The sequence below is a fragment of the Pneumocystis murina genome, assembly GCF_000349005.2.
Source record: "Pneumocystis murina B123 chromosome Unknown supercont1.8, whole genome shotgun sequence".
Classification (NCBI taxonomy): domain Eukaryota; kingdom Fungi; phylum Ascomycota; class Pneumocystomycetes; order Pneumocystales; family Pneumocystaceae; genus Pneumocystis; species Pneumocystis murina.
In genome coordinates this window covers 369,163-391,286 of record NW_017802366.1, presented here as the reverse complement: position 1 = coordinate 391,286, position 22,124 = coordinate 369,163, and the positions used below count along the sequence as shown (strand labels likewise).

Below are 22,124 nucleotides of genomic sequence, written 5' to 3'. Positions count from 1 at the left end.
TGATTGGAAAAATCTTTAATTTTTTATGTAAAATAGTTTTCGTAATATTTACAAATATTAAATGTTAAAATATATATTTAAAATAACCCTTCGACCTGATGAGTTTCCGTATTAATATCGACATCATAATATGCCGGTCGAGTTGGAAGTCCAGGAATTGTTGTAATTTCAGCAAGTAATGGTACTATAAAACCAGCACCTGCATTCAAACGAATGTCTCTTATAGGAATTATAAAACCTGTAGGTGCACCTTTTAGTTTTGGATCATGCGAAAATGAATATTGAGTTTTAGCAATGCAAACAGGAAGATTTCCAAATCCCTAAAGATTTTAATAAAAAATTGAATATAAAAAGAAGATACTTTTTCAGTATACTGTTTTATTTTTTCCTTTGAAAGTTCGCTTAGTTCAATACCATCTGCGCCATATATCTCTTTAGCAACTATTTCAATTTTTTCTATAATAGAGGTATTTAAATCATATAAAAATTTGAAATTCTTAGGAACTTTTTGGCAAGCATATTGAACAGCATTTGCTAGTTCAATTGAACCGGCTCCACCCAATGCCCATTGATTACTAACTACAGCATCTACTGCACCTGCTTTTAAGGCTTCTTCTTGGATAATAGTGATTTCTGATTGAGTATCCATACTGTTTTGTTATTTATTATAATTTAAAATATAGACTTACTGAAATTTATTTATAGCAACTATAATTGGTACACCATATTTTTCAATATTTCGAATATGTCTTATCATGTTACAACATCCTTTTCTAACTAATTCAAGGTTTTCAGTGAAGTAAACATTATCTAATGGTTTTCCGGAAACAATCTAATAAATAATGTTAAATAAAACACTTGATTTAGGTTCATACTTCTGGACCGCCTCCATGAAGTTTTAACGCTCTAACAGTAGTTACTAAAACAACTGCATCTGGTTGTAAACCAGACGTTCTAGTTTTAATATCAAAAAATTTTTCTAATCCCGCATCTGCACCAAAACCCGCCTCAGTTATTACATATCCTGCATCTTTTTCTCGTGTTTCATCATTTTCGATACCAGTAAGTTTCAAGGCAATTCTGTCTGCAAGAATAGATGAATTCCCCTAAAACCATAAACATAATTGAACATATTAAATAAATAATTACATGGGCAATATTTGCAAAAGGGCCTGCATGAACAAATACTGGAGTTCCTTCAATAGTTTGCATTAAGTTAGGTTTTATAGCATCTTTCATAAGAACGGCCATAGCGCCGCCAACTCCAATATCATCGGCAGTAATAAAGTCTCCAGATTGACTTGTAGCCACAATCATATCGCCGAGTCTTTTTAAAAATCTAGCCTAAATTTTTGAAAACTATAAAACATACCTTTTTCTCAAGTCTTTAATGTCATTTGCAAGAGCTAATACTGCCATGCATTCGCTAGCGACAGAAATATCAAATCCAGAAGTTCTTTCTAATCCTTTTTCTGTAGGATTTTTTCCAATTGTAATTTTGCGTAAAAACCTGTCATTTACATCAAGTACGCGCTGCCATGTAATAGTTTTTGGATCAATGTTTAATCTAGCAAATTTCTCAATTTCTTCGTTAGTTAAATCATTGGGATCTGTTTTGTCTATTCCCAATTTTTGTAATCGCTTTTTCATTATAGGCGAAAAATTACATTTTCCATCTTTTTTAGAAACAAGTCTAGAATAAAGAGCCTTAATACTTTGAGTTTCTTCATGAAAAAAACGAGTATCAATAGCGGCAGCTATAAAAGATATTAGTAAAATATTCAAATACAAATAAAATACCTAAAAGATTATTAGCAGCAGTAACAGCGTGAATATCTCCAGTTAAGTGAAGATTAAGTTCATCCATTGGAATAACTTGAGAATAGCCGCCTCCTGCTGCGCCGCCTTTGATGCCTTAAATATATTAAATCTAGTTTACATTTTAAATTATTAATTACCAAAAGTAGGTCCCTGAGAAGGTTGACGAATACAAACAAAAGTTAATTTTTTACAATGAGCTCCTAAAGCTTGAGCAAGTCCTACAGATACTGTAGTTTTCCCTTCACCTTAAAGAAGTTAATAATCTCAAATAAAATAAAAAATTTACCGAAAGCTGTAGGAGTAATTCCAGTTACACAAACATAATATCCATCTTTTCGATATTTTAATCGATCTAAGATATCCAAACTTACTTTAGCTTTATAATTCCCGTAAATTTCAAGTTCGTTATCAAAAATACCGATTTCTTTGGCCAATGTTTGGATATTTTTAGGTGTTTGACTTTTAGAAATAATAAAATCATTAGGAACAGGATTAAGAGGCTTAAGAGGAAGAGGAGAAATAATCTTGGAATGGGAAAGAGATTGAAAGCGCTTAGCTGATTCTAAAACATTTTGAAGAAGCATACTAACAGTTATAGGACCAACACCTCCTGGAACAGGAGTTATATAAGATGCAACCTTTGAAACCGATTCATAATGCAGATCTCCGATAAGACGTTTTCCGCTTTTCCTTGAAGGATCCTCTTTATAATTAATGCCAACATCAATTACCACGGCTCCTGGTTTGACCCAATCAGCATTAATATATTCAGGCTGTCCGATAGCAACTACCAAAATGTCTGCCTGTCTACAAACTTCCTTAATATTTCTAGTTTTTGAATGACAGACAGTGACAGTAGCATTGGCATTGCGAAGAAGACAACTCATAGGATTTCCAACAATATTACTGCGTCCAATAACAACTGCATTTCTACCCTCAAGTTCAATACCAATTGAATCAAATATACTCATAACAGCTTTAGGAGTACAAGGAATAAAGAAAGGTTTTCCATTCCGTTTAGAAAGCTCTCCGATATTTAAAACATTAAGTCCATCCACATCTTTTAAAGGTGATATAGCAGAAGTAATAGCTGATTCTGATAAATGAGAGGGAATGGGAAATTGAACAATAATCCCATGGACACAAAAATCCTTATTTAGACGAAAAATCTCATTCAAAAGTTCACTTTGTTGAATTGATTCAGGAAATGTTATATGCTGAAATTGAATATTTGCCTAAACATTCATTCATACATAAATATACATATACCAATTATAATACTTCTTCCGATGCTTTACGTTTCATACGAATATATGTGTTAGATTCTTCTATTGATCCCACCTGAATAATTGCTAGTGTAGGACGAAATTCTGGATATTTAGATTGTTTTTCAATAATTTCTGTTTTAATTTTTTCATAAAATGACCTTTAATAATTAAAAACATTCTTAGGAAGAATATTAAGAAAAACTTACTTAGCAATAGCTGTACCATTAATCTTTTTTGCAATTTCATTCTTAATGTTGTTAATTGTCATAGTTATTTGTCTATTTTTTTGGAAAAATAAACCAGTAAAAGTTGATTTAAATATCCTGTGGGACAGTGTATTTTGACGAAAAATATTGGATATTATAAATAGAATTTTTGATCACAAAAAGTTTGAAATTTTTTTTAAGTAAAAACGTGTATTTTTAAATCACGTGAAACATTATTAGATATATATTTAGAAAATGGGGAAAAACAAAAACATAATGAAAAGTACAATTATTTATTAATATTTAAAATATTTTATTAATTTATTGATAAAATAAAGTTTAGAATTCTATAAAAAATATAAATCGATTAACCATATATTTTTTTGAGAAAACTTAAAAATAAGATAAAACTTAAGAAAAATAAATGAACATTCTAAACAAGACCAGAGAATGTTATTTAAGTTCTTTTTTTTTTAAGAAAAGATTAATACAAGTTTTAAGAATTAATAAAGTTATTTATAAAATAGGTAATTATAAAATAAACAGAAAATAAGATTTATTTTTTTTATAAATTTTTTTTGGTTATTTGATATTAATTTAAGATAATAGAACGGAATTTTATAACAAAAAGTTATATAAAGAATGATAAAAATCCGAAACCGGTCGAAGGAAAAGTCCCTAGTTCTTTAGAACAAGCAACGGGAATTGAGAAATATGAACTTTTGCAGAAGTTGTCGGGAAAAGATGCTTTTGACCTTAAACCTCTTGATGCGAGTCGTTTAGGAACTCTTAAGGATCCTATTGTTGTTGAAAGTCTTGATAAAACACGTTTAATAGGATGTACAGGATTTCCTGTAGATTCTCATGACGTACTTTGGTTTGAATTATCAGTTAATAAAGAAAATTCACGATGTCCAGAATGTGGTAGTGTTTATAAATTAAATTTTACGGGAGGGGATATACAAAATCATCATTAAATTGTGTTAATTCTAAAAATATATCAAGATAATAAAAATTATCTATGTTTAATTTGAATCTTTTATAAATTTAACATTATTAATAATAATTCTTTCAATGATATTAAGTAATTTATATGATACCTAAGTTATAGAATAAAACCTAATTACTTTTTAGAGCCTGCTAAGACTTGACCGATACCAGATCCACGTAGTTTAACGCCCAAAACCTTTATTAAATAAATATCAATATAATATATATATATAAGTATTACTTTTTCCATTTTAGCCAAAATCTGTTGATTTGGGATTGCTTTCCCATTTTCATAATCATTTATTACACTCACTTTTTCGTTAATTTTTTGTGCAAGCTCAGATTGTTTGATATTTTTTTCTTGGCGAGCTTTTGAAATAGCTAATCCAACTTCACGTCCAGAAGTTTTTATAGGAACAATATCATTTTCTCTATCTATTTTCGTTATTTTTTGTGATTCCGTTGTTTTATGCGCCTGGTTTTTTTGTAAATTTATATATGTTTTTTTAAAAAAAAAACCTTATTAGATCCAGCAGAAAATTTTTTCTCAATATTTACTAAAATACCTAACCGTCGTGCCTCATTTATTTCATTTATAGTTCTTATTGTAGTGACTTTTGAACGAACACCCCTCCCAATTTTTGTAACAGAATCCCAATCAGTTTCACCCATTTTTTAAATATCTTTAATATTTTTAAATGAAAATCTCTTTTTTGATCTTAAGCATATAAAATTTTAATACTATTTCTTTGTTTTCTAGTTAAAAAATACTAAATACTTTTATTGTAATATTAAGAGGTAAACAGAAATCGGTAGTTCAAAATATATATTAACAAATTATTAAGTATATCTAAATTATAAACAAGCAATAGAGTAATCATAATTATAATTATAAGATTTTTGAATATAAAATTATGAATACAAATTTAAAATTTATTTATATGGAACGAATATACAGTATAAATTATAAAAGCAGTATAAATTATTTTAAAATTTTTATGATTTGTATATTTCAAATATTTATACATTTTAATTGAAATAAAATGAATGTATATATAATTAATTGGATACATAGATTAGAAATACCTTTTTAGAAAAGAAAAAAATGATATTTGTATTAGAAACTCTTAAAATTTATTATATATGGCATATCTTTTTAAACAAATTGAAAAATATCTTTAAATCTTTAAAATATTGATATCTATAAATAATAGCAATAAATTTATTAAAACAATTTTTTATTAATTCTATAGTGGGTTCTTAAATTAAATATGCCTGTGTATTAATATAATGAATAATAATAGAATAAAGTATTCTTATTAAACTATAATTATCCCATGATTATCAAGACAATTTTTAAAAATATTAAAATAATATTCGAAATTATAAATTTTGAAAATATTAAAAATAATTATTGTAATTTTAGAAAAAAATATTTTAAATATTATCATGAATATTATAAATTAAGTTGTTATATATTTTTTTTATTAACAATAATTAGTTATTTAGAAATTGTTTTTAAAAAAATTAGTATATGATCTTTTATTTTATAAAAAATTATAAATATTAAGTTTTATTATTTATACGAAAGTAAAATTCAAAAATATTGCTTTAATATTCATCGTCATTATAACTATCAATTTGATTTATGAAATAGTCATCATAAATTTATTATATTATCTATATATTTCTTTTATTCTTAGGTAATTAATTGTATTTTTATATTTATCTAGAAAATAAATATAAAATATAATATATTTTTATGAAAATGAAATATATGTTTAATTTATTTTTAAGCTTTACTTTTCAAAAAAAAACGAATTACAAAGTTTTTTATTATATATTTAAATGATTTTTATATATTTAAAATAATTTTATATTAAAATATAATATATTTAACGTCAGAAAATTAATAAAAATTAAATATATATAAAATTTGTTTTTAACTCCTGTATAAAATCTTAGAAGATCCTAATCTTTATCAGGGTTTTTATATTAGGCTTTTTATCAGTTTGAAAAAATAGAGTTATATAAAAAGCATGGAAATTAAGAAAAAAAGTTATAAAAGTCAGTATTTTTAATAAAATATATAAATTGAACAGAATAGATGATAATTAAAAAGAAGAAATCATTTTTAAAAATTCCAAAAGAACAGGTTCTTTCAAATGGAAATTTGCATCAGATAGAATTAAAAGATCAACGATATGATTATGAAAGAATTCAAGAAATAATAAGGCCATGCGGAGATAATATGCAATTTAAAGGTTTGAATAAAGTTGATATAGTAGTGTTTGAATATGATAAAGATGAAAATAATGAATGCAAAAATGGAAAAAAAAATACAGTAGTTGATGTGTTATATGAAAATCAAAGAGGGTATAATAATATATAGTAAGTATTAAATATTATTTTTTTAAGATAATTTAGTATCTCCTTATGTGGAACTTTAATCTTTTCAGCAAATTCATTATTTTTTTTTGATCCATCTCCTTGGACAGATAAAAATTTCCGGTATATATTAATTTTAACTATAAAAAATAAAAATAATACATACCTCTAGATATTCTCCTGTTAATATATTTACTGCAACTTGTCCTGATCCCTCTTGGAGATGGGTAATTTCAAATTAAACCTTTTTATTTATATCTTTAATTTGGATATTTAGACATGGGATAAATGGAGAATTGACATGTATGGAAATGTAGATCCTGATGGATGGTCATATTCTTTTTCTTTTAAGTCGAAGAGATGGTATGGAACATCTATTTGGTTTCATAGTTTTGTGAGAAGACGAAAATGGGTAAGACAGCGACAATGTGTAATTGGTTTTTTTCTTTTTATATATACAATTAATTTATTTAAGTGTTTTGATGATCCTAGGAGTGAAGATGATGGAAATTATTTTACTATTAGTTCTTCATATGACCCTTCTAGGTCTCTAATAAGTACAATTAGTCCTAATAAAGATGTTTTATCTGTATCAGATAATTCTGAAGATGATATAAGTGTTCATGATTTACTTAAGAGGCTAAGGGAATCTAGGATTGACAGAGAAAGACTTCATATTTTAAAAAATTTCATTATATATAATAATAAAAGAATTGATTCATTAAAAGATTTAGTATGTATTGTTTCAACTAAAGATATAGCTTTTTAAAGATTTAGATAAAAGATATTCTTGATTGTTTTATTTTTCAAGAATCTCGGCGTCAGCTTCTTGCTTTTTTGATTAAGATGGCAAAAGGTGTTCAAACTGAAAATTATACTCTTTCGGACTTCTCAGAAGAAACAAAAAAGGAAACAAATAAAGATAATATTTTTGAGCTCATAGATCTTATAAAAAAAGAAATACATAAATATGAATTTTGGGAAGATAAATAAGCAAAAAAAATATCGAGATAATTGATTCTAATTAATATTAATTGTATGCAATTTAATACTAATAAGGTCATTTTAATATGTGTCAAGCCTTATTGTGTATGATAAATTTATGATTTTTTATATTAATATTTCTGATTATTATAATTTACTTCTTATAACCTAAAAAATATAAAATTCTATTTATAATTTCAAAAAAATATGAATTTAAATAGCATTTCGATCTAGAAAAATTGTATTTAAATAGTAAAATTTTCTAATTCTGAATAAGTCATTTATAATGTTATTGAGAAACATTATTATTCTTCTATTATAGAATATATCAAACAGGTTAATCAGGTACTTTTTGATTTTTTATTATGAATATATTTTCTAATTAAATAATTACATATTTTAAAAAATATTCATAATAATAAATTATTTTTTACTTAGTCATTATAAAAAATTATAAATAAAAGGACTAATAAATAAAAAAGATTTTACCTATTTAAAAATATTAAATATATTATTAAAAAAAATAATTGTACTTTAATTAAACTTTTATAAAAATAATTTTTAAACTTATATTTATATATATGTATATTAATTTTATAAATTTGATATAAATATAGGAGAAATTACTTGATAAAACTATTAAATATATTGTTTTTTAGTCGATTTTTCCTTATTCATAGAAAAAAAGGTTTATACTATTCTAATGACTTAAATATATAGTATAAATTTTAAAAAAATAAACATTTTATAAATATTTAATCATGAAAATTATAAATTCAAATACATATATATTCGAAAAAAATATATTTTGAATAATATTTAATCAATATATATATGATTTTTCTGTAACTTTAAAGATTAGATTAACTTGTAATTTTATAATGAAAATTGTCGAAAATCGACTTAAGATTTTTTATAAAATTCTTTTAAAACTATGAGCCCATCTTATCTTAAGATTCATTCTGTTACTGGCGAGAAAATAGAAGTAGACATAAGTTATAAAGACTTATATCTTGGAACCTGTATATCTATTTGCGATTTTGAGAAACTTAATAGAATTGGTGAAGGAAGTAAATATTTAAGTAAAATATGATTATTTAATAAGAAAAACAGCATATGGGGTTGTATAGTACAGTGGATATATGAATATTTGAAAACATCTTATTTTTTTAGTCGTGCAAAAGATAAAAGAAACAATACTATTGTTGCACTTAAAGCAGTACGTATTTTTGATAATGATAGATATTCTGGGATTCCTATTACAGCATTAAGAGAAATATCTCTTCTGAGATCTTTAAAACATAAGAATATTATAAGTGTTTTAGAAGTAGCGGTAGGAGAAGCACTTGATGATATTTATATGGTAGAAGAATATTGCGAACAAGTTTGTCTAAATATACAATTAAATAAAGGATTTCTAATTTTTTGAGGACATGGCAAGTATGATGGATACTATATGCGTAAAATATACACAATCAGAAGGTATAATTTGTTTAATATATATATATATATTTATTATTTAGTAAAATGCCTAATAAAGCAGCTTCTAGAAGGTGTAGAATATTTACATAGACAAAATATTATTCATAGGTGTTTTAAAAATTTATACAGTTTATTTATTAATTGTATTTTAGAGATTTAAAAATGTCTAATCTACTTTTAAATGCAAAGGGTATTCTAAAAATAGGTATTTCTTTAAAATATAAAAAAGTCTATATTTAATTGTTATAGCTGATTTTGGAATGGCTCGGGAATATAGAGAAAATGGGATGACTCCTCATGTTGTAACTATTTGGTATAGATCTCCGGAATTGCTTTTTGGAAAAAAGAATTATACTAGTAGTGTTGATCTTTGGTCTGTTGGATGTATTTTAGGAGAATTAATAACATCAGCACCTCTTTTTCCTGGAAAAAACGAAACAGAACAAGTTCAATTGATAGTTAATTTACTTGGCGCCCCCAATGAAGCTATTTGGCCAGAATTTGGAAAACTTCCTCTTTCTAGACACTTTCTTTTTTTTTCGAACAAAAGTAATATGATAAAACAGAAATTTTCCAATCAAACAACAACAACAAAGGATTTAATAAATTGTCTTCTTACTTATAATCCTGAAAAACGGATTTCGGCGAAAGCTGCTTTAAACCATGAATATTTTCAGGAATCTCCCCTGGGTATTGCTTTCTGATATATTTTGTTATCTAATTGTTATAAGCTCAAGACCCTTCTCTTTTGCCTACATTTCCTGAAATAAGAAACAAACAAAAAAATGATTACAAGAGGTTAATCTTTTACTTCATATAATACTTTATAGCTAATTATTTTTATATATAGGGAAAATAAGGCAGCTTTAAAGTATAATGACTATGTTTTTGATAATTTAGACATTGAAAGATCCTTTGGAAAACGAATAAAAAAATGAAATTAAAAAAATTATTATAAGAATGGAAAATAAATGAAAAGTTGAAATATTTGATTATATAATTATATGAAATATGGTATTTTTTGATATTTGTTTTCTAGACATATTCAAGTTTTATTTAGAAACTAATTTGTGAATTTGCATTTATTCATTCATTAAGAATTTGTCTGAACAAAGAATAGTTATGCTAAAAAATTATATATATATGAAACGATTTTTTTTAATTTTTGTATATTATATATTTTAATAAAAACAGCTAAAGTATTAATATATATACTTATTTAAAAAACATTCAAATCATTATGATTATAGCATTTATTTACATGATATAGACACTAACTGTTTTCTTTTTTATCATATATGTGGTAAAATATTTAATCATTTAGAAATGTTAAACATTATAAGAAAATCATTTTACAAAAGTATTAACTCTATAAAAATAAGAATTATCAAAAAGAAGAGGTTTGGGTTTATGATGCTCTTTTATGTCAATTCTTCTAATAAGACGAAAAATTCCTGTTCCAATTGGGGCTGTTTTCCCAAGAATAATACATTCTGAAACACCTTCTATTGAATCTTTTGTTAATCGAGCTGCTGCGTCAAAAAGATGATCTGCTGTTTTTTCAAAAGATGCAAGCATCAAAACACTATTTTTCTTGATAATATTTAGTAAATTTTGCATAAAAAGGGAATTTATACCATTTTTGCTACACCAAATCGTGTGATTCCTAAAATTTCTCCTTTATATGTCATGACATCTCCTAATAACATAACATGCCGGGGATCGATATTCATTCCATGGGAACTCATTGTTATATCAATTTCTTTAATGATAGAAGCTCTAGCTGCTTCTATTCCAAGAACCTGTTTCATTTCCATAATATGATTTGTAGACGTTTTTGTTCCAACGACACCATCAGTATTTATTACATCTCGAAGACCATACCCTTCTACAAGAAGAGTATTATTCCCATTTTCATCTATATTTATAACAGCTCTTGAGGTAGTTGGAATACCCTAGAAATTATATTAATTTGAGTAATATATTTGTAAGAAAATAACCTTAACTATAACATGGGGCAATATCCGCTTATAATGTTGTAGTTTGTAATAAATTTCATCGAAATCTTTATTTTTATCATCACATGATACATATACTTTTATTTTATCTTCATTAACAGTGATTTTCTAATAAATATTAATATTAAAGTTATTATATATAATAATAACTACCGTATTTGAAAATTTTAATTTTGGTGTTTGCAAAATCGAAGCAGCAATTTCATTAATTGTTATTTCTAGCTATTTTTATTTAAATTAAGATCAATATAAAAAATATTTATACTTGCAACTTGTTTATAGTATTCCAATCAATCTTTATACCAATATATGAGGAAGTAGGGCCATAGACTTCTTCTATAAACTTTGTTATCTAGTTATAATTAATGTATTGAAATAAAGCTAATATTATATACATCTTTCATATATGTTTTTTCAATACGACCTTTTACTACACGAGCAGACCGTATGTCATTTTCTGCTACAAGTTTGCATGTTATAATAGGCGTACTAATGACTTTGGCTGCATTTATAATCTCCTTAATTCTAGGCACACCTAGTGTAACATTCATAGATGCAACTCCTGCGAAATGAAAAGTCTTTAAAGTCATCTGTGTTCCTGGCTCTCCAATTGATTGTGCACCTACTGCGCCAACAGCTGTTCCTAAAAAAAGTTAAATTATGTAGATATATTAGGAAAAATAGAATACCAGGCTCGACTTTTGATTTTATGTATTTCTGTAAACACATTTGTAAATATGTTAAAAGCTGGATTTCAGTAACTTTAAAAATATTATCTACGATTTTTTCAGAATCAGCTATAGAAGTCAGTTAAAATTCAAGAAAAAAATCTTTAACTTTTTAATTCGTTAGTGCTGATATTTTGATATTCAGAATCAGAAGGCTTTTCAAGAAAAGGTGCAAGGTTTTTTCTTTTTCGAATAGTTGATAAACGCTCTGCAACATTTTTTTGAATATAATTTAATAATGAGTCTTTAAAGTTTTCTGTACAATCCTTAAATTCAGGAAATTCAAGATATTTATATGTGATTTTCATGATTTCATAAGGAAGGAGCTTTTTCGATGGTATTTTAGATGTTATGTTCTAGTTCAATTAATTTTCTGTTTTATATATTTAGCACAATTTACATGACAATGGTTCCATGTTCTCGTAAATTCGACAGGGCAGATATCTCCTTCTAAATAAGTTGGATCTAGTCCATCATCTCCATATATAAATTGCACAATTCCGGATGATGAATTACGGACAGTTCCATCATATTGTAATGATAAGTCTTCGAGTGACTTCATTAATCTTCTAGACATATATCCCGTTTCTGCAGTTTTTACTGCTGTATCAACAAGCCCTTCTCTTCCAGATATAGCGTGAAATAAGAATTCTGTAGGTGTTAAGCCGGAATAAAATGAATTTTTTACAAATCCTTTTGCAGGAGGTTGTTTTGCTGATAACGAATCAGTTTATTTATTTAACTATAGAGAGATTTACCGTTTTTTTGAAAATGTGGCAAACTTCTATCCTGAAATCCATTTGGAACTCTAGAACCGCTAATAATTTGTTGTCCTACGCAAGATACCATTTGTGAAACATTAATTTTAGAACCTATAGAGTTATTTATGCATAAAAGATATAATAACTCTGACCTTTTGAACCGCATGTAGCCATAATTAAGGATGCATTTGTTTTTGCTAGTTCACTCATGCAAATTTGGCCAACATCTTCTCGAACTTTTGAAAGTATCCCAGATACTTTTGCTTCCAATGTTTGTTCTGCATCACAGCCTGGCTGATTTTCGAGTTTTCCAGATGACAAAGCATGAATTAAATCATCACAGGATTGATATGCTGCTTTCACTAGGCTTTCTTTCTTTTCTCTTAATAAAACTCCTGGTTGAACGTCATTTATTCCAATTGAAAAGCCTTGATTCCCTAGCCATCTTGAACATAATTTCGAAAGTCGGTTCATAGCTTCTGCTGCTTCATCAGGACCATAATTCTTTAAAATAACATAAAATATAGAATTTTTTTTGCCATCTCCTACTGTTGATTTATCCATAACGCCGCACATAATTTCACTTGAACGTATAAGTAAATATCCGTCATTAACACAAAGATCAGGCACTCCCTTTGGAGAACTAAATGATCTGGTTTTTGCATCTAAATTGACCATTACTGGAGAACTTTTATTAGGTCTCATGAGTACATTAAATATCTGCTTTCCTGTCCATAATGTTACTGGTTTTATGATAACGGGATGAGGTAAATCAATATTTTTACAAGCATCTACCATAAAAGAGCACATATGTGTAAATGTTTTTCTATCATAAAAATTATCTTTTTGGCTAATTAAATAAGACGCAGTAATAAAATCTTGTATTGCTGCAATAATTGGTTCGCCATTGCGAGGCGTTACGAGGTTGTTTTTTACATTCATTAGTTCTATTGCTTCTGCTCGTGCTTCCTCTGTTTGTGGTACATGTAAGTTCATTTCATCTCCATCAAAATCAGCATTGTATGGATTACAAACACATTCATTAAATCTAAAAGTTTTCCATGGGCGAACTTTTACCTAAATTTTATGAGTCTTTTATTTGAAAATAAGGAAAAGTGTACTCTGTGGCATAATATACTAAGTTTATGCAAAGAAGGCTGACGATTAAATAAAACAATATCATTGTCACGAATATGGCGTTCAACGATATCACCAATTTTAAGTTCTAATGATATTTTTTGACGATTTCCAAATTTTAAAAATTTTTTAAATCTGTTATCTTGATTTATAATATAATTCGCCCCAGGATGAATGTTTGGTCCATTTATTATAGCTTTTTTTAGTTGTTCAATATTATGATGTGTTACTCTTTCCGGATAGGTTAAAATTTTAGCGATTTGTTCAGGAATGGCGACCTTTATTAATTAATCAATTAAAATAATAAAATTTTATTAACCTGGTCAATAGAAAGATTAGGATCTGGCCCAATTACAGTTCTTGCAGAAAAATCAACTCTTTTTCCTGATAGATTTCCTCTAAATCGGCCTTGCTTTCCTTTCAATCTCTGACAGAACCCTCTCATAGGCTTTGTATTTGTTTGTGAATATATTCCAGGCAATTCACTATTAATATACATAGCAACACATAATTGTAAGTAATCCCATTGTTCCTTATATTAATCAAAATTAGCTTGATTTAGAAAAAAAAATGAAAAAAATACCATTAAATTTTGAATAGGAGTTCCTTTTTCCAATGCACTTTTAATTAATGAGTTGGTCCATATGATTTCTGTTAGTTTAACTGTTAAATCATCTTCGGTGCTAGCGCCATCCTGAGAAATAGATGGTCTTACGCAAACAGGAGGGGCAGGTATACATTGCCAAATAAACATTTCTGGTCTGCCTTTTAATGAATTTATACCTAAAAGTTCACAGTCCTATGACAATTAAAAACAGTACAAAATGTTTATAGTTGATATTACCATGGGAGGAATTTGTTTAAATAAATTTAAGACTTTGAGAGGATTTAGATCATCATGAGCCTTGGAAAGATGAGTTTTCATATCAGGTGTAGAATTCAAAACTGTTTCAAAAGTTTTTCGAAATTCTATTTCTTCTTGACTATTTTTTTTATTATATTTGAATTTTTCATGAATTATTTTTAATGCTCCAACTTTTTTAATAACACCTTGCGTACTCTGACAATTAGGACATATTCTTATTTTTTTACATGTGTCATTTATACGTTTGCATATTTGTGATTTTTTTAGATTATCCGCTTCTGCTTTTCTTAATTCTTTCAAAAAACTATGAATATCTTTTAATTCTAATAATATTTTTGAACAATCCTATAATATATTATATTTTTTATAAATTTTTAATTTACCTTGCAAATATTCTGAAGTATTGTAATAATAGTCTTAAAATATCCTATATGAAACACTGGAAGTACTAGCTTCACATATCCAAAATGACCAACACATGTTACCATTTTTTCTCCACAAGTTTCACAGAGTGTCTGTTTATCTGAGGTTCCCTAAGTATATTTAGATATATTTCAACAACTTTTTCTTAATCCTCTTAAATTTTTCTCTTACCATTCTTTGACATCTTTTTAGAAAAATATATTTAAAATATCATTAAAAACTTACCTTTTATCAAGAGCTCCATTATGTACTGTAGATCTATCTACTATATTATATAGTTCTCTTGTTGAAATCTCTAAAACACCCTGTCTTATTATATCCTTTGGCCCAAATACGCCAAATTCAATATGTTTAATCTGCTTCGGAAGTTGGTCTACAACTTGTTCCTTCATTTATCCTTTTTATATATTTTACATAATTTCATTTGATTCTGTTGTTATGGTAACTTTTATCTATATATGAAATTAAATCATTGATAGGATTATAAGTAAAAAAAGATTTTTATGTAAATAATGGATATTTTTGTTTTTTGTGGAAAGTTTGTTTTATGAAGAATTGTGTTTTTTTTTATATTTTTTTAATTTTTTTTGATTTTTTAAATAATAGATTTTTGAGTGGAGTTCGACTGGAATAATAGGAATTCATGTCAATAAAAACGTATTGTTTTTTTAATGTCTAATTATAAATAGCATGTAAATAAAATATAATATTTGAAATATTTCATGAATTAAAAATTGTTTATTATAAAAATGTCCGATAATAATGAACTTCCTTCCTATCAAGCCAGTGTATCTGCTAAAAATAAAAAAGAATTATTTGACCTTTTAAATTTAAATGAATCTCAGATAGGAGCATTTTCTGGAACAAAATGCTATAAGGTGATATTTATAAGTTTAATTGAAATATATTAAAGAATTAAGTTGTTTTTTTGGGGAATTCTATTTCCATTTCCTATTCTTTTAATTGGAGCATATATTGGATTAATACATTATGGATTTTTTAAAAAGAATCATTTTAAAGATGAACAGCAACAAATGTATTTTGAATATGTTAAAGAGGAAGAAATAAAATGGGGGAAGCGGTGCTTCTATTTATTTGGATTAATATCATTTGTAATAGCATCTATATTATTAGCTGGATTTAAAAGCAATTGGACACTTTCGGATTATTTAAATTAAAAAATACGAATCAACATTTTTAATTCTTTTATTGTTAATGTTTTTTGCTTTTAATTTTCAATTTGTATATATTTGGAAGAAATTAGACCATAATTTTAACATTATATATCAAAATCTAAATCGAAATTGCTTTGAGAAATTATCTCATCAATGTTATTAAGAGTTTTTATTCTTATAGTTTTAGGTGTTGTGTTTTCTGGTATATTTGTCTTTGTATTTTCTGTTTCTTTCGTATCTATTATATTTATTTTTGCATAAGCGTCAACTGTTTGTATGTTTTTATCTGAATTATCAGTTTTAGGTAAAGTAGAGTCTTGTAATTCTAAGATATTATCGTAAAATATTTTTGGATTAGTTTTAAGTCTTGAGAATGGATTTACTAATATCGGGGAAGAATCTATAATATTAAAAATTATTTGTATATATATTAATAAACATTACCTTTTTTTCTACGTTCCTCATTAGCTTGAATTTCTGCCTGTCTAATTGTATCTAGGTTGGCTTTCCTATTTTTTTCATTTAATTTTGCAAATTTATCTGAATCAGTCAAAATATGTCTTCGTTTTTCTGACAATTCTTCAAGAGTATTTAGTTTTTCCGTTAATCTTTGTGCTTCTTTCTCATCTCCATGAGCAATTGCAATATCTCTAGTTTTTTTTAGCTGTGTTTTCTCTATAGCTATATTTCCTGGAATTTTCTGTAACGCTTTTCGTCGTGCTATCATATCTGATATTTCTGACTTGAAAAAGTTATATATTTTATAAATTTTGGCGGAAAAACTCACGTCTGTTAATTTATGTTGTGTCATTAGACTAAGTTCTGTTATTTTTTTTTCAATTAATGATTTTTTAGGTGTAGCTATTTTATCTTCCTTAAGTTGCTGTGTCCATCTATCAAATTCTTTCTAAATAAATTAAAGAAATTCAATATGTTTGACAATATTACTTGAGTAATAGCCGAATTCGAAACAAATGTTATTTCAAATGTTTTTACGCTTGCACCATGTATACATTCTAGTTTTTGATTAGAAAGTACCCCTTCAAAAGAATAGATTTTTGCACTAGGTTGTAACCCTTAGTTATAATTAGATTTTCCCATATTTTTTAGTAAAAATAGTATACCTTTAACTTGGCAAACTCGATATACACTTTTACCTTGAGGGTTTTCACCTATTTTTACTCTAGTAAAACAACCTAAAAATTTCAATCATATACTTTTTGATATTATATCAATTTATACCTGCTATAACTCCTTCAAATAGAGGATGAAAAAGAAACTTTGCAAAATGTTTTCTTCCAAGTCTAGTATTATTTACATCATTCAAATCAAGGACAGAAGAATCTTCTTTATCTTCGAAACTTCTGGAGCCATGCTTATTTCCATATTTCTTGTCTAGTTCCTCTTTCGTTCTTTTATTGAACGTTTTATCATCCAACTATTTGAAATAAGTACAAAAATACATGTAAGAATAGTTGCATACTTTCGAGTCAGTTTTATTGGATTTTTCTTCTCTTTTTCTCTTAAGCTCTGTTAATTTGTCTCTTTTTGAAGCAGTCTCCTCTCCTTTTCCTTTTGTTTCTCGTGCAGACCCTATAATAATTAGCAAATGTGTTTATAAACTGGATTCTAACGTCTTGTTTTTAATTCTTTTTTTATAGAAAATTTTTCTTGCCTTATTCTCTTTGCTAATTCTTTTTTTTCTTGTAATTTTTGTGTCTAAACACGTATATAACTTTTTTTGCGAATATCTTATAGGTTACCTCCTCTTCTCGTTCATAAAGAATAGATTCTCTTTCCACTTCATTCATACCCATTATCCTTTCGATTTTTTTAGATACAAATGATCATTTTTAACAAATACCTTTTACGATCCTCTTCATCTTTGAATTTGCCTTCTAGAACATAAGGAACAGTGTATTCTTCAAGGTAATCATTATCGTCATCTTCTCTTGAGATCAAGTTCTCGCTTTCTGTGCTATACTCGCTTGAATACAATTCACCATTTGAATCATCATTGTTTCTTAAAGATTTTTTATAATTTCCATTATATTTTTTATCTTGAAATTGTTTTTGAGATGCCTTTTTCTTATGGCCTGATTTTTTTTTCTGAGGGACAGTTTCAATATCTTTATGACCTGCCAATGCTAAAAGTTCGTCTGACAAATCGTCTATCATTTTTTTGATTCAAAATCACAAAAATCTTGGTTTTTTAATATTTTACAAAAAGATGGTTGTCGATATGTTTAAAGTATAAATATATGATAATAAAATAATAGATTAATTATAAATAAATTGTTTTGAAAAATGTGGTTTAATTAAATATATGTGATTAAGTTCAAAATCTTACTACTATTTCATTTGCTACAGTTGTATATCTTGAAAAAATATTAATAAAAACTTACTTAAATATTTAGAAGATTACCTAATGCCTTTATAATACTTGGCATCTGGATTGCTTATTATTTTAAGACTTTCTACTTTGATATTGCTAATAATCCATCCAGTACATGTAAATTTTGTTATAAGATAATTAGGAGGAATTTTCATTTTATCAAGGGTAAATTTCATAGAAGCAAAAGAACAAGTTTCAGTCTTGTTTAATTTCCATATAATCTTTTTTTTTTCATGTTTAGATTCAAATATAATATTTCCATGTGTAGATTTTGAATATTTTAACTGACATGATTCTGATATTGGAATAGCAATAGTGATATTGTTGATAAGGTGATTAAAAATATTTAATTTTATTTCGAAATCTCCAACATTTGGACCAGATTTTATTTCAATAGAAATTGGTAAAGATGAAGGAAGCATATCAGAAAGCTCAATTCCATAAGTCATTAAGGTAAATTTTCCATCAGGCGGTATGAAAGATAATTGTTCTAATGATGGTGTTTGATGTGATGAATATAAACAAGGATGAAATGATGAATAAAAAAGATGATATTTAGATTTCATATTTAAAATTATATTAGGAACACCTATAATAGTTAAAATAGATTCTTCTGTATATTGTTTACCTGAAATATTGGAAAGACATATAATTTTTCCTTTTGAAAATAAAGTTATAAATTTTCCATGTCTATTTTGAATAAAAAAAATATAATAATTTTTTAGATAATACTTATTAATTATTGCCTTGAGCTCTTCAATTATATCTATGAAGAAATCATCTCTTGAATGTTTTACATTTGCTTTTCTCCATATAATTGGGGATAGAATACCTGATGGTATACAAGATCTATAATTTTAGTTTAAAAATAAAATAAGAGTAGTTAATACCTCTTCAGTCCAGCTATGTTTAATATTTTGTTTACTGTATCAGGAGGAGGAATGATATCTTTCAAGGCATTAGGTTCAGTTATCATTGGATATCCATAGTCCATCATCTCGTTCAATAATTGAATAATGATCTCGAAATTTTTTTCTAAAACTAATTTTTTTGTAGCATCTTGTCCTAGATATTCCTCAAGAATATCTACAATACGATATAAGAACTCAATAACATATAATGGATCTATTTCTGATGCTATTACACACAAAAGAATAATATTGTTGTATTCTATATGAATTAAGATGCCATCTTTACATGATATAATAGGTATATGTGAATTTTCATGAAATATATTTTTCTTATATTCTGATATAAATAAAGCGACAATATTTTTTGAAGTATGCCCATACCAATGGTGTTCAAAAATTATATTTCTAATTAAATTAGATATTTAAAAAAATAATTATCTTAGAATAATTAACCCTTTTTTATTAAGGATGAATAAAGTCTTTATAGAGTTCATTTTTTTTAATTAATATTTTTAAAGTGATTTTTTTCGAATTCTGTATAAAGTTTAAATTACAATGACAGAAAAAAATACAGGAGAGATATTGGAAAAGAATCAATGCTTTTCATGCAAACTTACAAGCATACTAACTTTTGGTATCCTTGGAATATATATTTTGTATCAAGGGCGAAAAAAATATAGACATTGTAAATTATTCATAAAATCGGGATGTTTTCAAAATTTAAATCTATTATTGAAAAAAAAAAAGTTTTAGAATACAAATATGCTCTTTTGTGTCCTGGGATATTAGAAACTAATAAATCAGAGATATATAAATATTCAAAATAATCTATAAAGACGGCAAAGAATTATTATCAGATATACCTTTTTTTATGAATGAATTTATTGTGAATTAAATATATATGGAATTAGCATATGTTATATAATTGTTTAAAACTCCCCGCTGTAAAATATGATACGGTGTTAAAAATGTACATATATAAATTATAATTTTCCATTTGTTTCATATTACTTGAGCATTTCTTTGGCCCATGCTTCTAAATTAACGTCTTGTTTCCGCGAGTTTATTATATAATGATGATCCTGATTATTTGTTAAAATATATTTTAATTAAAAAAAAAAATAACCAAAAGTTCCTGAGGATTAGGTCGTATTTTTAAATCTTTATTGAGGCATGTACTAATAAAATTATCTAAGTCTTCTGGAAATTTCCCCTTTGGTAAAGTTGGAGCAGATTCGTGTACTATTCTTTGTAATAGGTCTAAGATTCCCATAGTTCCAGCAGTAGGAGCATCTGAGTTTGATGTCAATGGGAAACGTCCAATGGCCAATTCCAAAAGAGTCATTCCGAGAGACCAAACGTCAGATTTAACGCTATATTTTGCTCCTTGGATACGTTCAGGCTAATGAATTAAAAGTGATTTAGAAAATAAAGGAAGATATCTTTACCGACATATATGTCGAAGTACCCACAAACGTATCGGCTGTTGAATTTATAAGCTTTCCTGATACCCCAAAATCACAAAGTTTGATTTGTCCGTGAGAATTAACTAGAATATTACTTGGTTTAACGTCTAACATTTTCAATTCATAATCATCTATTATAAGGATCTGACCTCTATGAATTATTCGATGAACATTATATAAATATGTTAGTCCCTCTACAACCTAATTTAAATAAATATATATGTATATAAACATAATTATCATTTATAAACCGCGATGCTAATTTTCCCTAAAATATTCACTTCTATAGCTCCATATTTAGATATCCTATCTAAAGAGCTGAATAATATTAGTATTAAATGTTGAAAAAAAAAAAAAGAAATTTACCCGCAATCCATGTATTCCATGCAAATATTAATATCATTTCCATTCATAAATGCTCCATAAAACGAGACTATATATGGACTATTGCAATCATGCATGATTTGCAACTCTCTAAGTATTTGTTTTCTGACAGTAGGTTTTGCTTCGATATGTATAACCTTTAAAAAAGTTAGAAGTCTATTAAATTTTTGTATAATAGAACTTTTTTAGCTATGATAGTTTTTGTAGGAAGATGAAGAGCTTTAGTTACCGTACCACTATTTCCTGCTCCAATATCACCCAATATTTGAAGATCTTCTTGGCACAAATTAAGCTTAAATTCAACTCCAATTTCAAGAATCTCAAGTTGTTCCAAAAGACTATTATGGTACCTATGAGAATCATCTGTGCTTCTTGATGAATGTGTATTTAATAATATTTGCGATGACTCTCTGCGTGTTTGTGAAGGTAGTGTTAATTGTTTGAAATTTCGTTGTTTTTTTTTCGATAAAAGTCCATTTTTCATTTCTTTATATTTATATATATATGAATATCTTTCTTTTTTCTAGAATTATATACTTTTTTTTTTAGCTTTATTTTTTATTTTAATTATTTACTTTTTTAAAAAGTTAATATTATTTTCAAAGGCTTTTCATCAATGTTATAATAAATAAAAAAGAATATATTTCCTTATTTTTAATAATATTCCTCCTTTTTATTTTACTTTTATGTATTTTAATGTTATCTTTTAAAAAGATTTATCT

The 22,124-nt window shown here is 26.2% G+C and overlaps 11 protein-coding genes across 11 annotated transcripts; 5 read left to right on the top strand and 6 right to left on the bottom strand.

The window, feature by feature from the left end:
- Positions 1–77: 77 nt before the first annotated feature.
- PNEG_01815 (hypothetical protein) lies at positions 78–3,357 on the bottom strand (the record flags this gene model as incomplete). Its single annotated transcript, XM_007875595.1, has 11 exons — positions 78–320; positions 362–650; positions 690–832; positions 876–1,106; positions 1,150–1,327; positions 1,373–1,757; positions 1,801–1,914; positions 1,959–2,066; positions 2,108–3,056; positions 3,103–3,247; positions 3,296–3,357. The coding sequence occupies 11 exons, from the start codon at positions 3,355–3,357 to the stop codon at positions 78–80; spliced, it is 2,847 nt and encodes a 948-aa protein (XP_007873786.1).
- Positions 3,358–3,719: 362 nt separating this feature from the next.
- Positions 3,720–4,272, top strand: PNEG_01814 (hypothetical protein; the record flags this gene model as incomplete). Its single annotated transcript, XM_007875594.1, has 2 exons — positions 3,720–3,822; positions 3,905–4,272. The coding sequence occupies 2 exons, from the start codon at positions 3,720–3,722 to the stop codon at positions 4,270–4,272; spliced, it is 471 nt and encodes a 156-aa protein (XP_007873785.1).
- A 133-nt stretch (positions 4,273–4,405) lies between these two features.
- Positions 4,406–5,042, bottom strand: PNEG_01813 (hypothetical protein). Its single transcript, XM_007875593.1, has 3 exons — positions 4,805–5,042; positions 4,527–4,760; positions 4,406–4,481 (listed from the first exon to the last, which is right to left on the bottom strand). The coding sequence occupies exons 1-3, from the start codon at positions 4,955–4,957 to the stop codon at positions 4,419–4,421; spliced, it is 450 nt and encodes a 149-aa protein (XP_007873784.1). The 5' UTR covers positions 4,958–5,042; the 3' UTR covers positions 4,406–4,418.
- Positions 5,043–6,392: 1,350 nt separating this feature from the next.
- PNEG_01812 (hypothetical protein) lies at positions 6,393–7,666 on the top strand (the record flags this gene model as incomplete). Its single annotated transcript, XM_007875592.1, has 6 exons — positions 6,393–6,661; positions 6,713–6,796; positions 6,846–6,900; positions 6,951–7,103; positions 7,149–7,406; positions 7,451–7,666. 6 exons carry the CDS (start codon positions 6,393–6,395, stop codon positions 7,664–7,666), a joined length of 1,035 nt encoding a protein of 344 aa, XP_007873783.1.
- Positions 7,667–8,591: 925 nt separating this feature from the next.
- Positions 8,592–10,077, top strand: PNEG_01811 (hypothetical protein; the record flags this gene model as incomplete). The annotated part of the gene is made up of 9 exons (XM_007875590.1): positions 8,592–8,727; positions 8,771–8,786; positions 8,831–9,041; positions 9,088–9,139; positions 9,181–9,247; positions 9,292–9,344; positions 9,389–9,829; positions 9,871–9,937; positions 9,990–10,077. The coding sequence occupies 9 exons, from the start codon at positions 8,592–8,594 to the stop codon at positions 10,075–10,077; spliced, it is 1,131 nt and encodes a 376-aa protein (XP_007873781.1).
- A 364-nt stretch (positions 10,078–10,441) lies between these two features.
- PNEG_01810 (hypothetical protein) lies at positions 10,442–15,463 on the bottom strand (the record flags this gene model as incomplete). The annotated part of the gene is made up of 18 exons (XM_007875588.1): positions 10,442–10,732; positions 10,777–11,094; positions 11,140–11,265; positions 11,311–11,379; positions 11,423–11,509; positions 11,553–11,800; positions 11,847–11,954; positions 11,995–12,241; positions 12,286–12,599; positions 12,644–12,757; positions 12,799–13,723; positions 13,768–14,061; positions 14,103–14,315; positions 14,367–14,582; positions 14,628–14,993; positions 15,032–15,181; positions 15,243–15,246; positions 15,297–15,463. The coding sequence occupies 18 exons, from the start codon at positions 15,461–15,463 to the stop codon at positions 10,487–10,489; spliced, it is 4,212 nt and encodes a 1,403-aa protein (XP_007873779.1). The 3' UTR covers positions 10,442–10,486.
- Positions 15,464–15,820: 357 nt separating this feature from the next.
- PNEG_01809 (hypothetical protein) lies at positions 15,821–16,249 on the top strand (the record flags this gene model as incomplete). Its single annotated transcript, XM_007875587.1, has 2 exons — positions 15,821–15,949; positions 15,992–16,249. 2 exons carry the CDS (start codon positions 15,821–15,823, stop codon positions 16,247–16,249), a joined length of 387 nt encoding a protein of 128 aa, XP_007873778.1.
- A 101-nt stretch (positions 16,250–16,350) lies between these two features.
- Positions 16,351–18,424, bottom strand: PNEG_01808 (hypothetical protein; the record flags this gene model as incomplete). The annotated part of the gene is made up of 10 exons (XM_007875586.1): positions 16,351–16,646; positions 16,691–16,988; positions 17,034–17,153; positions 17,195–17,322; positions 17,371–17,442; positions 17,489–17,684; positions 17,730–17,839; positions 17,881–17,965; positions 18,010–18,067; positions 18,111–18,424. The coding sequence occupies 10 exons, from the start codon at positions 18,422–18,424 to the stop codon at positions 16,351–16,353; spliced, it is 1,677 nt and encodes a 558-aa protein (XP_007873777.1).
- Positions 18,425–18,584: 160 nt separating this feature from the next.
- Positions 18,585–20,046, bottom strand: PNEG_01807 (hypothetical protein; the record flags this gene model as incomplete). The annotated part of the gene is made up of 6 exons (XM_007875585.1): positions 18,585–18,624; positions 18,672–19,230; positions 19,270–19,331; positions 19,374–19,490; positions 19,532–19,957; positions 20,006–20,046. 6 exons carry the CDS (start codon positions 20,044–20,046, stop codon positions 18,585–18,587), a joined length of 1,245 nt encoding a protein of 414 aa, XP_007873776.1.
- A 61-nt stretch (positions 20,047–20,107) lies between these two features.
- Positions 20,108–20,348, top strand: PNEG_04302 (hypothetical protein; the record flags this gene model as incomplete). The annotated part of the gene is given in 2 exon segments (XM_019757820.1): positions 20,108–20,298; positions 20,306–20,348. Coding segments are annotated over 2 exon segments (234 nt in total).
- Positions 20,349–20,515: 167 nt separating this feature from the next.
- On the bottom strand, positions 20,516–21,886 carry PNEG_01806 (hypothetical protein; the record flags this gene model as incomplete). The annotated part of the gene is made up of 7 exons (XM_007875584.1): positions 20,516–20,634; positions 20,679–20,954; positions 21,001–21,125; positions 21,168–21,219; positions 21,270–21,336; positions 21,385–21,539; positions 21,584–21,886. 7 exons carry the CDS (start codon positions 21,884–21,886, stop codon positions 20,560–20,562), a joined length of 1,053 nt encoding a protein of 350 aa, XP_007873775.1. The 3' UTR covers positions 20,516–20,559.
- Positions 21,887–22,124: the final 238 nt, after the last annotated feature.